General features: G+C 38.7%; 1 protein-coding gene across 6 annotated transcripts in view; it reads left to right on the forward strand.

Moving 5' to 3' along the window:
• LOC144699737 (neuronal-specific septin-3-like) overlaps positions 1 to 16244 on the forward strand; it is a 264727-nt gene that overhangs the window by 194296 nt on the left and 54187 nt on the right. For all 6 annotated transcript variants that reach the window (XM_078570913.1, XM_078570917.1, XM_078570915.1 and 3 more), the window contains one exon: positions 12236 to 12424. In XM_078570913.1, coding sequence (XP_078427039.1) covers positions 12236 to 12424 — 189 coding nt within the window. The remainder of the gene's footprint in view (positions 1 to 12235; positions 12425 to 16244) is intronic.

A 16244-nucleotide genomic window follows, 5' to 3' on the forward strand; every position in this document is an offset into this window, starting at 1 on the left:
TTGCATAGCATAACCATAGCAAACAAAACGCCAAGTGGACGTTCTATTCTTCAAAACCTAGTCAGCTTATTTTACCCTTTCTTGAGATCACTTAATCCTGAAAAGGGATATATCAGTTCTTGCAAGTAGACTTGTTGGACAAATTATCTAGTGGTCAGAGTTGAAATTATTGGATGGTTAGATACAGGATAAAAGTCTGTACTGCTCCAGCAAAATAATTTAATGCCAGACTCATAAAAGCATTCTCTAATACAACAGGTGATATACCTGTTTTCCACAATATCTATCCTTACAGGGCACAGTTTTCCCAGGCAAGGGGAAGGTGGATTTTAGTGTGTGTGGGGAAATTAACTCCCCTTAAGTTGAAATTGGGTCAGGACCCGCTTCCAGGTTTCTGCAGGGTGGGATTGAAGGTAGCGTAAAACTCTCTTGGACTTATCTGTTAAGCCATTAAGGTTATTAAAAAGCCTATGAAGAACTGTTTTAACCCTCGTTTTTGGATTTTGCAAGCAGGGAGCCTCTTTCCTGCCCTGTTAGCAACTGGCCAGGACCACCGAGGCGGGTGCACTTGCTTTGACAGAATAGGACCCATTATCCCTTCCACTCTGCAGGAGGTGGGTAGCTAATGCTGTGGCTAAATTGAAGAGTCATGGCTAAGGGTCACCCATTAGCAGATCAGGCTTCTGACCTGAAAGTGGTCTCAATGTTTCGGCAGGTACAAAGTGCAAAAGATTCCGCTCATAATGTCTGTCAGATCATCTGAATGCTAGTGCATGTGGCAGTTTTGTGCACATGCACCCATGCCTCATAGAACTAGGTAGAATCTGTTTCATCTCATTTAAGGTGCTTTTGCACTGGTATAGTGGGGTCATTAGTGCCTTTAGTTCCTGATGCACACTTGTGCCCAGTGGCAACCTAAATGAAAGCTTAATGGAGCTATTAATGCATTTAGCATTTTTAAAAAATAATAACCTTGTTGCCAGCCTCAGTGAATCTAAGTTTAGATTACAATTTCTGCTTCAGACTGGCATGAAATGATGTGAACGCCTTGCTAAGACTAGTTCATATTCAGTTTTACTGATTTGAAAGGGAAGATTTTACCTTATCTAACTGAGTTGTGTTCAAAACTAGCCTCCAGAAATGAAAAGGTGGAGTTCCAGTATACCGTACCATCATGTCCCCATCGGAAAGGGAAGGCTATTACATCATTTAGCGTAGGCTAGATCCCAACTTGGTGTTCAGTGTTAAAAGACAGGACTGTATTAAGATCCCTCCATCAAACCATGTCTGATACTGCAAGGCTGGCAGCATTTCTCAAACAATTTCAGTAATCCACTGTGTCAGTTTATGAAGAACTGTCCCATGGTTAAATTGACAATTAAAAATAATTTGCCAGGCAAACAAACTCTGCAGTCAAAACTGGTTTAAAGCAGAACTTCAGAATCATGATTTAATTGGCAAAAAACGCTGTTCTGTTTTTTTGTGTGTGTAATACAAGCTTATTTTAGCAACAGCTTAACTCATCTTGTTGGTCCTTGTTCATCATAAAATTTCTGTTCCATGCTCAGTGGGTTGGAAACTATGCATGTGGTTTCCATCTCCAGATTCACTGTCTCCAATGGCTCAGTCATGTGAGCTGAAGATTTGTGAATTTTATTTTGGAACAAGTGTAATAACTCAAATATTCAGAGAGCCCACTGGTGCACCAACACATGCACTGTATAGCAGAATGCAGATTCCCATCTGCTGTATTCCTTGAAGGAAGTTCCCAATTTTATCTGGGTCATTAGGGACAGACAACAAGCAGAGATCAAAAATGAAGTTCTATGCCGAAGGGGAAGTCTCTGCTACCGTCACCCCAGCCACCTTCTGATGAATGCCAATATGATGAAACCAACAAAGAGAAATGTAGCTTACTTTTGTATTCTTTTGGTAATGGACTGTGATATGGTACCATGAAGAGAAACTCATTTTTTTCAGCATAATCAGAGAACACTCGGTTTTTACTTTTGATCACCGCCTCTGAAAATGCTCACAAGCAGTGAAGTCAAAATGATTGAAAATCATTCAAAATTCACATTGAGGAAATAGGCACCAAATACCCTATTGGTTTTGTAATTTCCATGCATGTGCTTAAGAAGATGAGCCTAGAAGACAGAGGACTGTGCTATATTCAGTTGCTGTAAAGTACTGCGTGAGATGTAAGTTATGTTCACTGTTTTGTGCATACAACTGCAAAAATGACATGACTGCTCTGAATGTGTTATGGAATCTTCCTGACACGTACTCGTGTAAATGATGGGTGGAGGTGGTCAGTGAAGGTACTTAACATATAGGGCTCTAGCTGATTGACATGTACAACACAGGAAGGTGGTCAGTGGGGAAAATGAAAACATTGACCAATCTTTCTTGTTTGTACATATTGAGGCTTTGTGGTAACAATAAAAACTCAACATATACAGGTGCAAAATCAGACTTCCAACAACGGAAATGTTTTTCTTTCCTTGTCAAAAGTAGAGCAGATGTGTATCATGAAAAAATGTGAACGACTATTTCCAGACAACAGCATTTAATGGCTTCCTCTTCGAATTGGAGATTAACTGTCTGTCTGTCTCTCCCTCCTTTATAGTTGAAGTTAGAGAACAATTTTAATTTTGTTGAGACAAAATGCTATTTTAAAACATTAACACTTGCTCGGGGTAGATTGGATGACAAAAAGAAAGATGATCTTGCAGTTATTCAGCAGTCTATCATAGCTCTTAGAAGCTCTTTTACAGCTCCATACAATGATTTTCAAATCAAGTACTAGTGTTCTGTAGCCAGATGTGGCTGCTATTTTGTGCGCAGGAAGATTCCAGCAACAGCAATAGGATTACTGACCAGTTAATGTGTTGGCTGAAAGAGGAATGTTGGCTAGGACACCAAGAACACTTCTGTTCTGTCTTGAATCACAGTGTGAGTTTTAACTGGAAGATCCACTGGAACCAACACCGACATGATGGACCAAGTGGCCTCTTTCTGTGCTTTAAACTTTCTATGATTCTGTGGAATAGGAAGATGGGGTCTCAATTTAATGTCTCATGCAAGGAGCAACAATTCTGGCAATGCAACACTCCCTTCACATTACACTAGATTATTTGCTTTGGTTACATTCTCAAATCTTGCTATGGGACTGAACAATGCATTTTCTGATTCAAGTAACAATGAAGAGTCATACAGGCTGGAAACGTCAGCTCTGTCTTCCTCTCCACAGATGCTGTCAGACCTGCTGAGTTTTTCCAGCAATTTTTGTTTTTGTATCAGATCTGCGCCTGTCTGTTTCGTTCTTAATTATTCATATTTAGGACTGCATGTTTTTTTATAGGTTATAAGGTCACAATTAGTAATTAATGTTTTACAGTGATTTGAGGTGGGGTTGTAAAACTTTCAAGACTTCCTTTGCAGACTTTCGCAGACCACATGCAAAAAAAAGTCAGGCACCTAGAACCTGTTTAATTAATTAAATACTGCAAAACACTAAGCTTCAGGATCATACTTGCTCCCATGCTGAGCAGATATTAAACACTATTTTTCCAATGTATATATAAAATGCTATGGGATTTGACAGCCTAATAATAAAATGTATAATTACAGCTTAAAGTAGCTTGGGTTGGAAAATTGGGAATTCCTCTAACTTTATTTAAAACATAATGTTGTCCTAAAACACCAACTCCCACTCGAGATGCAAAATCTCCAAAATTACTAGTAAATACTGAACTTGCCCACTCTGAACTCTATCTGAATTTTTTCTCTAACTGCAATCTCAAAACACGTACTCTCTTGATTGATGACTTGCATTGTAAAGTGGGTAATGATTACTCCAGTATTAATGCCCCTTTGTTCATTCTTTGGAACTCCACACATGACTTGGAACAAGTAGGTGTGGCTTTACTTTATGCCAAAGTTGAAGAGCCTAGCGACCACGGTTTGGTAAGTGTGAATTAAGCTGCTTGATTTTTTTTTAAACAATATATCTGTGTGCCACATGAACCCTGTTCCTTAAAAGATGCAAGAGACAGCAATAAGTGTCATATTAATGCGGTTTGCTGATGCCTGACAATCTTGGCTTGTGGATTTTATCATTCCATAATCGAGACAAATGAATTTGCAATAATTCCTGATGAACTGTTTTGTTTAGCTGTCACCCATAATGTTTTAGTGACTGCACATTAGTTGCAAGTTACTCAACTTCTGATAGTTCTTTTTTACATCTACATCTGCGCAGAAATGCTCTAAAGGTAATGGAAACTGGGGTAAAATACTGTTTTAGGGTTTACCCTGTATTTGAATTACTCTTACTGAGCCTTGATTCAGGAAGTTGCCCACCACCTTTTTGGAAACTTATTGGATATCAATTTGCTGAAACAAAAATCCAAAAGAGTAACTTGTTTCATCCCACTTCACACCACCTGAGAAATGCTTCAAATGCTTTGTTTCTTTCATTAATGTGTCAGCACAATTGTGCAGAGCAAATGTCCAGGCCACTGACTGCTTTATATTCATTCTTTATGGTTAATAGTAGCCTTTTGTCCTTGCTCATTAGTAGTGATTCAGAATTATGGTTAGTTTTTCATGCTTATGTGGGAGGAGAATGAAAGGAATGTATTTAAAGTAAGCTTTTAGTTAAATTAGGATGCTGAAATTGAAGGTTTGAAAATCCAAATAGCATAGTGTGATTAATGAGCGGGTAAACCATCTTCCACAATGGAGGTACCTGCATATCTCAGACCTCTTGATCAGTTATTTGCCTTGTTCCACTTGTGATTGGATATGTATTGATATTAAGGCTATATATCTCTCACACAACCTTGATTGATCCCATATCCATGAAGGCCCCATTTTGTGTGAGCCCTAGCAATGCTGAGATCAATGGGGGCCACCAGGAAAAATATTCCAGTAGCTGGAACTCTAACTGTTACGGTCTGGTGAGAAGGGGTAGAATGACTCCCCTCTTTTATAAGAGAATAGTACTTATTGTGCTTAATAACCAATCTAAATAAAAATGACCCTACTCACCCTTTCATCCATTCAAGAGTTCACAGACACACACTCAAGTCAGTTAGAGTGGAAGAATAGGCTAAGCAGTTCAAAAGTACAAAAAAAAATTCAGTTGTGTGCAGGCCCAGTAGATTGATGCCTTGGACAGTTTCAGACCCGGCTCAATGTCTCTCTGAATTCTGCGACAGGGCAATTTAAAGATGTTGATGGGCGATTTCTGTTTGGCCTCCTGGAGTCAGCAGCCACTAGGTTGGTTTTTAGGTGCTGCCTAGAGCATATAGCTGGTCAAACAACCCGGGTAGGATTCAAGCTTGCATAATGGATGGAGAGAGTGCCCACTTAGGGACCACCTTCTTCTGCATCTTTTCTTCTGTTCTGACTGGCCTGGAGAAAATAGTTTCCTAAAAGTTGGGGGGTTGGTTTCCCTCTCACCAACTGACCGATTACCCAAACATGATCATAGCAAGCTGATTCCAGGTCCATGGCTTAGATGTGATTAGATTGTGGCTGCAAGAGTTCCCTTCCCAGCCAGGGACCATTGTCCAAAGTGATCGCATCTAATGACTTGTTCCACACACAACTGAATAAACAGGTGCTGTCTAGATGTTTTGAAAGTGGGTCGGGAGATGGACCATTCACATTCCTCTAAGGTAATTGTCTCTGATGGACTCTTCTAGACAGCCTGACGCCATCTTAATGGCTTGGCAATTTGTCAGGTACAGTAATGCAATTATTTAGCCATCTTAAAAGCTACCATTTAAATAATTGTTTTCAATACCTGATGCAAGGGAAGGTCTTTGTGATTGTTGGAGACCAATCATAACAACCCCAGGGCATAATTGAAAGAACGATCCTCCGGGCAGTGTGCTCAGCCCAAGCATCGTTACCTGTTCCGTCAAACATCTCATTCTATGAAAAGGTCGGCTGTTTTATTACCAGTTTCTACAGTGTTTATCTCCATTCATCACTCCTCCAATAATGAAGCAGACCATGCCATCCCACAGCAGGAACTGGACAGCATACTAGTTGGGTTTAGAAGTGGTAGGTAACAATTGTCATCAAAATGCCAAATAATAACCATCTCTGCGGGAGAAGATCCAATCACCTCCCCTTGGCCTTTAGTGGCAACAATTTTAATTTCCCACCATCAACCTAATGGAGGGTCCCCACTGACCAGAAGCATAACTAGACCAGCCATATCCACATGTGTACAAGGCAGGGTAGAGGCTGGGTATGGAGATCAGTAGTTTGCTTCTTGACCACTCTCACCCTCTTAAGGCTCATATTAGAAGTATGATGGAACAGTCACCACTCATCTGACTAATTGCAGCTGCAGCAATGTTTGAGGAACTCAATACTGTTCTGAAAAGAGCCATTTACTTGATTGATGCTCCCTCCACTTGGCTCAGTGTCTCACTGGCATACAATGGTTGGAGTATGTACTGTCAACAGGTTGCACTGGAACAACTAACCTACCTTACTTTTCACAGCACCGCCAACTCCACCAGGGAAGGCAAAAGCAATATTCAGCAACACGGCGATATTAGCATTTACAGAATATTTGCTCTAGATTGTACCATACCTTGGTGCAACTCAAACAGGAACTCCATTTCTTCAATATTGCCTGTTCCACCCTTCACCTTGCTTCATAAAAAATGTTGAGACTTTTCTGCATGTAAGACAGGAAATACTGGAAATAGAAAATGGATCAATAATTTTCTTCGGAGAAAAGGCATTCATATCTGATGTAAGTAAAGTAAGCAAGCATTTTAGTGGAGTTTGGAGTGAAGGAGGGAAGAACAGCAGATGCTGCTGTCTCAGGGAGGAAGTTAACAGGTTGAAATACCTAAAAAAAATCTGTGCAAGTTTGCTATTCATAAGTTAATTTCTCTTGCATTGCATAAGAGGAGACCAGTTGTGAGTGCAGAGAGAAAGGTTGCCTTTGTGCATGTGGTTATATTAGTGAGTTGTGCATTATTGCATGTTTCTTAGTGAGAAGGAATATTCTTTTGTTGAAGAAATTTATCCAGAGTAAACTTAAAAACTGTTGACTGTAAAATGTTATCCCCTTGTAATTGGCGATAACTAATTTTAATTGCCCATAGAAATACAATGTTACTTTATAATGCCAATGAAAGCATATATTAGATGCTAAAGTCTAAGATGACAGCTTGCATTTCTATAGCATGCAATTAAAGAACCTATAAATGCCTGACAGGGTAGTGAATAGCAGATGGACTTGTCCAATACTCTGATGTATATATCCTGACCCACATTGACACCCACTCTCAACACTCCCATTATCATTGACCTAAATCTCAAGCTGTATATCAAAGTTGGGTCGAATTCATGAGCCCTGAGCTAAAATCATGGGAGATGACTAGTCCCATCTTTGAAAACCAGTTGGATGATTCATTAATAAATGTGAAACAAATATTCCTAATTCTGCTTTTTGTAGTTACTTTTTGCTTTTTGTAGTGCTATCATGTACCCAGTGTTTGGACTCTGGGTACATGATAGCACAACTAATGCATACCCAGGCTTTTTAAATTATTCTAGATGTGAGCATTATCTGCCCTTTAAATACTGCATAAAATTCATGTCCGTATTTTTTGAATTTAATTCTAGGTGCCCTTTCTCCAAACGATTCCATGCCTGCTGAATTATTTTCAAAGGGGTGAATTTAATTTGCCATGTTATTTTGTGCACTATGTAAGGAACAACCATGACCGAATAGCAGATATATATGATGACTACCTCAGCTCTAGGAACCCAGAGTTAATATTTGAGGTTTACCTAATGTGGATGAATTTGAACAAAGTTGAACTCTAAAATAAAGTTTGTCTCCGAGTCCTACATTGTCTTAGAAACACTTGATGTTGTGGGATATAATTTGAAAGAATAAGACCTGGTATAGATGTGTAATGGTGTAATGTGCATTTGTGAAACATGGGGAAAATGTTATTTTCTTTAGTCATTTACTTGCCAGGAGAGATTAAAGTATTTAAAGAAGTCTTACTGCTTAATATATGATCAAGAAAGGATTTTGTTTTATGAACACAAGCAGTTGGTTATGTTAACTAGGGTTCCTTGTTTCCACAATACAATCACTTTTGTTGTGTGAAATACATGCTCTGAATTGTCACAGATGACTACAGTTATGGTATAAAGGCGTAAAATGAAACTGAAGCAAAGTGGAGAACCTGTATCCTGCCTTTCAGATTTTTATAAAATTCTTCTCTATATAGGAGTGACATTGGTGATATTTAATGCCCATTGCTATTTTCCCTGAAAAGGTGGTATGTCACATTCTGGAACTCATAACCATATATGTTTTTACATGTGGCTTGCTAGGCCAGTTCATATGGCATTCAGCCCCTTGAGCAAGTTCCGCGCTATCCAAAAATATCATGACACATCAAGTATCGCACCTCCATTTTGACTCCCTTTTCTCCACATTGCTTGATACTCTTACAAAAATCTATTGATTGCAATCTTGAAAATTTAAATCGAGCCACTGGATATTGGATCAAACATCGAACTAAAGGAACAAAATTGAATTTTAGTGTGTGTGCACTGTCAAAGATCTTAATATAGCCAATCACCCTTTCAGATGACCTCATTTTAGTTCAGCAAAAATTGAACAATTCAAGGGATAATTATTGGACTAGAAATATCAAGAGTGCACCATTTATCGAGTGAGCTGAAAACCAGATGGTGTTTTTTAAAAAACATTTTCACTTATCAAAATGAGTGATATTTGTAACTTTTTTGCAGCCAATCCTGCTGTCAAGTGCTACCAATAAGTTATGTGCTTAAATTATAGCAAATGAGAGCAGTGTTATTTTTTGTGTATTGACAATTTGCTGCAATCCAAACTCCGATATATCTTACCTATTGTTCTATGTTCCTTTTTTGTATCAGTTGCCCAGATCAGTTCTCTGAGAAACTATAAGCACGTTGCACTGAGAGCGCGCGCTTGGTATGAAGTATGTTAAAATCATCCAACATTATTGCTTTGTTTGCTGTGTGTACGTGTGTTTTAAAGAATTCTAAGTATTCCAAAGATTGGTAATTGACAGCCTTTAGTGTCTGCAATTTTGGAAGATTCCATTGTTTATGTAAAAAGATACATAATTCAGGATTTTAAGCAGTCTTGAATATTAACATTTTACAATCTGCTTCCTTTCTTTCTGATACACAATGGTTCAATTAAATCTGATCATTTATATTTTTCACGATGCAAAAAGAATATTAAATTAATTTATAAATTCTAGATGTTCTGTCTTCATTTTTTTTATACTACCCGAGGCCTATTGTGATGTAATTTGGTAACGTGGCAGATTACCATAAACCCTATACACAATGGCCTGGATTTTCCACTAAGGATAATTGAGGTGCTATCAGCACTCAGAATTATGGAAATTTAACTTGTCCAGCAGCTGTTGGCGATTGCACATGCACAGTTAAATACCAGAATTAGGAATTTACTGTGTGATTTGCTCTGTTCCTCCGGAAACTGTTATACTGGTAACTTGCCAAGAAACTCAGCATTGAAGCAGGTGGAATGGTGAAGTTATTGCAGTTGTGTGATAGACATGCACTACATATGTCAGAAAAAAAATTGTCTTGTCCTTTCCAATGCAAGCCCAGCTCTAATGGTCCGATAAGTCTTAATTACTGCCAAGCAAACTCCCTGGCACTGAAAATTAACTTCTGCAAGTGTGGAGTCTCATTCCTTCAGATTTTAATTATTGTTGCAAAATTAAAAATATAAAAATAAAATTCTTAGTCTTTGTCTCTGTCATCTCTGTCAATCCATCATTCTTTCTGTATGTGATTTGGCATTGGATTAACTATTCTAACTGGCAGCTCCTGATTCAGACTTCACATGCCTCAGTAAAGATTCTTAAATCTAACTGATTAAGTTGCTTGGCCTATTCAAACACGCTCCAGATCTCTGTAAAAGGCACTATGTCAAAATGGTTTTCTAATCACAACATGTTCCAATGCAAAACCCATAGAAAGTCTCAGGGCCAGCATAAGCGAAATGAACGGCTGATGCCGATCAGTCACTACTCAATGCAACATTTGGGGTGTGATTTACAGTCCTGATCAAAATATTTCCAGCTATTAGATTAACTACAGGATTGTACGAACTTCATGTGTGAAGGTCTGGTTCTCTGGTATGCCTCCACTATTTCACCAGAGGAAAGAATTTCATCCACTAAAGATTCCCTTTCTCTCAATTCTCTTCCAGTGCCTAAAGGCTAATGAGGCAGATGAAGCACAGCCTTATATCTGTTTCTGTAGCTTATTTTTTCCTGGAATGGGTTGCTAGCCTGAAGCCAGAGGCTGTAGCTTGAGAGGCACCACTCACATCAAGCATGGCTGACCAGGAGTGTCTCCCGCTCTTCTGCCATAGGCATGTTGGAAGGATTTGCAGGTTGATAATCAAACCTTTTGGCCACGTTATGAATGCACCTTCCATGGTCATCAAGTGGAGTGAGACTCGAACCAAGCCAGAGCTTCTGGCTCAGAGGCAGGGACTCTACTACTGTGCCCATTCCCTCCACACCTCCAACAAAAGATTGCGGGTTTCAAACTAAAGGGTGGGTTTTCTGCAATGATTCTTTTTCAAGGATTTTTATTTACCTGTGACAATTTAAGTAGTGTGGTGAATATCCCATGTTATGAGGTACTTTCTAGGGAGTGATATATGTGCTGCTGTAATACTGGCTAATTCTAGCCCTCTTGTTTTGTGTTCAGTGTAAACCTTCCAAGGTGTTGGCTATTTCAAGTTGTTGTCAAGTAAAGGTTTTTATAAGTAATTTGATTTTGTGAAAACTCAATCTTAAAAGTGCTCCTCAGATGTTAAAGGACCTGATGCAACTCTTTTTGGGATGGGGGAGGAGCAGGGGAGGGTGGGAGGATAGTAGGAGAGGGAGAATATGAGTATTGGCCAGCATGCAACATTTTCTGAGATCCCTGTGACCTCAAGTAATTGTACAATGTTGTCACTTCAGAATTTGCAGTTTAAAACTTAGCAAATCTCCTTGAATCTGCATGCTAATATTGTAACTAAAATGAAATTGAACTGTGGTGTCCAGCTGCCATTTTATTGGTGGTTGTGATTGCAAAAGAAATGATTTTCAATCTTTAAGGGATCTTGGTCTCACTGCTACAATAATGTATTTGAAAACATTATTTATGATTGCACAAACAAACTTTGCTAACCGTGTTGTCACAAAACTGGGGCTCGCTTTAAAATGAGGCAGCTGTTTGTACGCAGTGATAAATTTCACATAAATTGGTAATTGTGTCTAAATAAATTTTGATACATTGGGGGAGCTGTGAAGTGAACTGCTGGTAAAATGATTGAAATGTTGGCTCACCATAAACGTTCTATTCCGTAGGAAATACTCCAATCTTCTGCAGTTTGCAATTTTGCAGCGTTTCTTTATTTATAATTTCTTGAAATCTAGCACGTGGTAGATGTAATTTTGCACCACCTCTTTCCAAAAAAAAAGAATGTATCCTGTAGGGACTATTGTTTGACTGAAATCAAAATATATGCAACTCGTGTTTTTTGAGTCCAGTTTCCTTGAGATTTTAAAAATATTTTTGCATGTGCAACAAGATGTTGATATGTTCATCCTCATCCCTCCTTGTGTCAGTGGTTAATTTTGGGGTTTTAAAAATGGATTAATTTGATATTTCAGGGACATAAAATATAATTTCAAACCTCTGTGCCAGCTCTTGTCTCTCTCTTAACTATTGTCAACTATTAGACTGCTTGGTTTGATTTTTCTTGTGCCTATGACACACGCACACCCATTAAATACAGAAAGAGCCCCAAAAGAATGCTTTGAGGTGAGGGTGGCTATGTGTGTGCACATGCGTACCTATATACCTTAAGTATCTATTTTGGAGATCTAAGACCCCTTTGCACAGCCCTTACCTGCTGTGCTACTTCAAATTAGCCTGTTTTCAATCTTCTGGTATCTCCCCAGGATCCAATGAACTTCAAGATATTTATCAGTGCTTCGCATCTCTCTCTCCTAGCCGTCCATTTTCTCCGCTAATCTTTTATCCCTCACTGATTGCCTCCTTTTAATTTGTAGCAGTGCAGTGATTATTGCAGCAATTAATTAATCTATACATATGAATTTTTTTTTTCCTCTTCTCATACTGGTAGGTGCAGAAAATAGCTCAATCAGAACCAACATTATGTCTGAACCTTCTCGAGATGTGAACGTAAAGCAGTCCATGCAAAATGAGAAGCCAGGATTTGACCACTTTGGGTATGTGGGCATTGATTCCATTCTCGAACAGATGAGGAGGAAAGCAATGAAACAAGGCTTTGAATTCAACATAATGGTTGTAGGTAAGAACAAAAATTTTCTGTTTCAATTAACCCAATGGGTCTGATGATTTTGAATTTAGCACACAAATGAATGTTAGCTAGCCTTCATGTGTAAAGGATTTGGCTTATATAGTGCAGAATACATGCATGTAAGAGGCAGTTTGAATTATGCACACTAGTCAGTTTGTGTAATCCAATTTTGATGCACAACGGATTTGAAACTTGTTTGATTGAAAGGAGCAATCAATACAGTGGACTTGGGACCAAGCAGGTCACCCTAACATTCGGAAGGTTTAGGCCAGAACTTCCCATTCTTCCAATTATTGCTCCTCTTTGTTACAAATCTACTTCACCCGGAAACCATGTGTGGTTTCACCAGAGAGGCCTTTCTGATGTAAACATGAAGGTCCAAGCCATGAAGCCGCTGCAAGCTGAATCTACATTAACCCCTGGTTGTCATTAGTGCCATTCTCAGCCTGGCCTTGAAAGTCTCTATCAAGGCTGAAGATACCCCCAAGCAAAATATGAATTGTTGGCTGGAATAGGGTCCCCCTGCATTTTTCAATAAATACCTTTTAAGATCGCCTCTTGCTAATCATTTAGATTGTGTATTAGGATGCTCACCATTATAATCTACTGGTTATCTCTTTGCTCAAGACGTTGAGTAGATTACAACAGATCCCCAGTAAGCCCATCAACAATACCACCCATCAAGGGAACACCAGTGTTCTCTCAAAATTGTTCTTACTGTATATTGATGAAGGGGGCCATTAATGGACCGCTTTATTCATCCATTCAAAGAGATCCCAATGTCTCCATTGTAGCATCCAATTGTTTCTGGAGGAAAAAACCCTAAAATCAATCTGGAAGTTTATTCCACTCTTTAATCACTCCTCTTATGTGAAGAAACATTCTTGATTTGTCAAAAAGTACTCTCGTCAGGTTGATCTTGTTGTTCTTTGCCCACAGTTTAATTTAAAGTAATATTCTGGGTAAAAATTTTCTATATCCATAACAATTTTGTATACATCTATAAGATCATCTCTGAGACATCTCCTTTCCATGGTAAAAACACCCATTTGATGCAATCTTTACTCGAGTCATATCCCAGATGGTGGGGATTAACCCAACGCCTTTTGCTGGACGCTTTCGATGCTTGTTTATCAGATATCAGAACTGCGTGACTGCAGTTTGACTAGAAGACTACAAAGTTTGATTATCATCTCCTCTGATTTATGTTGCATTGTTTTGGCTGCAGTTCATTTTCTATTGGACACAACAAGCGCACAAAATTGGAAAAAATCAAGCATGTCTGACAGTAGCGGGTGGAGCATCATGACTAATCATTTCATACCTCAAATTGCCCCCGCCTTCCCCCTCACCCGGTTGACAACCCACTCTGGCCCTACCTTACAGCCATAGAATTTGCTGAGAGGGGAAAAAGACACTTAACAGCCTGTGGCGAATAAGGGAAACCACTCCTAGTCACCCTCAGCGCGCTGGGATATGTATTATTTATTCCGGAGGATTTATTTGTTTTTGAAAAAGGGAAGAAAAGATAGTCTTGCATTTATATAGTGCCTTTCATGACCACCAGACGTCTCGAAATGTTTTACAGCCAATGAAGTAGTTTTGAAGTGTAGTCACTGTTACAATGTAGGAAGTGCAGCAGCCAATTTGCACACAGCAAACTCCCATAAACAGAAATGTGATAATGACCAGATAGTCTGTTTTTATTTCTGTCTGATGTTGATTGAGAGAGAAATATTGACCAGGACACCTGGGGAAACACCCCTGTTCTTCTTCAAAATAGTGCCATGAGATCTTTTTACATGAACCTTAGCAGGAAGGTGGGGCCTTGTTTTAATGTCTTATCGAAAAGAAGGCACTTCTGACAGTAGAGCTCTCTCTCAGTTCTGCACTGGAGTGTCATCCTTGATTTTTGTGCCCAAGCCCTGGTATGGGACTTGAACCCAGAACCTGCTAATTCAGAGGCGAGAGTGCTGATGCACAGCTGAGACAGATTAATCTGTTGTGAACTTTAATCCTGTATCAAAGTCATTAATTTTCCTTGGGCTATCTCTTTTTTTGGAGAGGGTATGTTGCTTTATGTTTTGAGATGCATTCTTCGAAGTATCCATGAAGAATGTTGATTGTTTCAAACCAATTATCATTTTTTGGTCTTCAGCTCTTCTTTGACTGTCTTCTTGATGCTGTGATACTGCAATAATTTTATTTTTCAAGTGAATCACTTGTCTAGGCTTACACAGATCTTGGAACTAGAGCGCACTTTCTGGACACAATCCAGTGTTTGTCTACTTACTCCCTTTGCTTCGAGTTTCAATGTGAGGGCCACATGACTGACTTGGTCACAGGTCTTATGAACATAAATGAAGGAATATAGCTGGTGTCTTCCTGAGATTTCCTACATCCCACCAGCTCCTTGGCTCAATCACTTATAACACAGAGGCATCAGCTATTCCAAAGTAGCCGATATCCTTAATATAATATGATGCACCCAATTTGGATTGCTCAGAAATCCAAGACATTTACAAGGTGCCTTTTTAAGAAAGAGATCACTTACTTTGGCTTGGAATTTTCCAGTTAGCTTGGGCAATACAATTAGAAAGCAGAAGACATGCCAGTTTATTCACAACTACATGATCACTTGCTGTGCTGCTTGGGACATATTCCAATGTAATGTAATTGGTTTACCTTATAAAGAAGGTGAAAAGCTTAAGGGTTTTGCATGGGGGCAAAGAGCAGACAGACAACTGTGTTTAAAAAGCATCCGGAAATATACCGACAATATTGAGGATCTATTATGCAGTTTCTGAAAAATGAACACATCCTCAAAGACAACAACCACCAGTTCATCTTTCAAAATCAATGTTCCTTTGTTTTTCATTTTAAGTGTATAATTTTTTTTTAAAAATTTAATTCTGCAGTGCAATGTGAATGTATTCTAGTGCTTGCAAAGTGTTAATGATTTAGGTTCTTGAAGGGTAATAAAATTTGCTGCTCAAGAAATGATCTTTGGAGGAGATTCAGGAGTTCAGTGTTGGATGATGATAGTTCCAAATATAATCCATTAATGCTTGAAATCATAATACTGCATCTAAACAGAAAGCTCACTTGGTCCGGATAGAATGATTCATATAATCTTTAGCCAACTTATTTAGATTTTTCAGTTGATGCTTTGCCTTTTATGGTGACCTGAGGAATATTGTATTGAGTGCTTAGAAACGTAGAGCTGAGCTGGAAGTCAGTCCCAATGCCTTCTGGGCAATGTTTCCTTCCAGGTTTAATACCTTGGGCTGCAGACGTTTAATTTAATATAGTCTTGTGCTGTCTTTAATAATGGGAATAATAGAAATGAGATTAATACGTGTGTATCTGCAATGTACAGCTGCACAGTGTCTTCTATTCCACAGCGCACATTATTTAATTATTTTGTTTGAAGTCTGAAGTAATTTATGGCTAATTTGGAATGAGCCATTTTTTTAAAATGGCATTTATATTTCTCTTTATTTGCCACAATTTTATTTTTCAGTACTACGCTGTCTTTCTTGTGCCAAATTGGAGTCGGAGAAGACCAAAGGGGGGATTGTATCATTTGGTGCTATGAACTTTGAAAAGACATTCAGGGCCAATGTTATTTTTATTGGAGAAAATGTTGTGAAGGAACATGATGCAGGTCTTGTAATAAATAGTATGTTGTAAATGTGTGCAATAATTTGGAGAGCGCACATGGAAATGGAGAACACAAGTATGATGAACTTTGAGCAAGGCTACTATGATGAGGAAAACCAAAGTGTTGCCTCCACTGAATAATGGAAAG

Source organism: Cetorhinus maximus, chromosome 24 (assembly GCF_964194155.1).
Source record: "Cetorhinus maximus chromosome 24, sCetMax3.hap1.1, whole genome shotgun sequence".
In the NCBI taxonomy this organism is placed as follows: domain Eukaryota; kingdom Metazoa; phylum Chordata; class Chondrichthyes; order Lamniformes; family Cetorhinidae; genus Cetorhinus; species Cetorhinus maximus.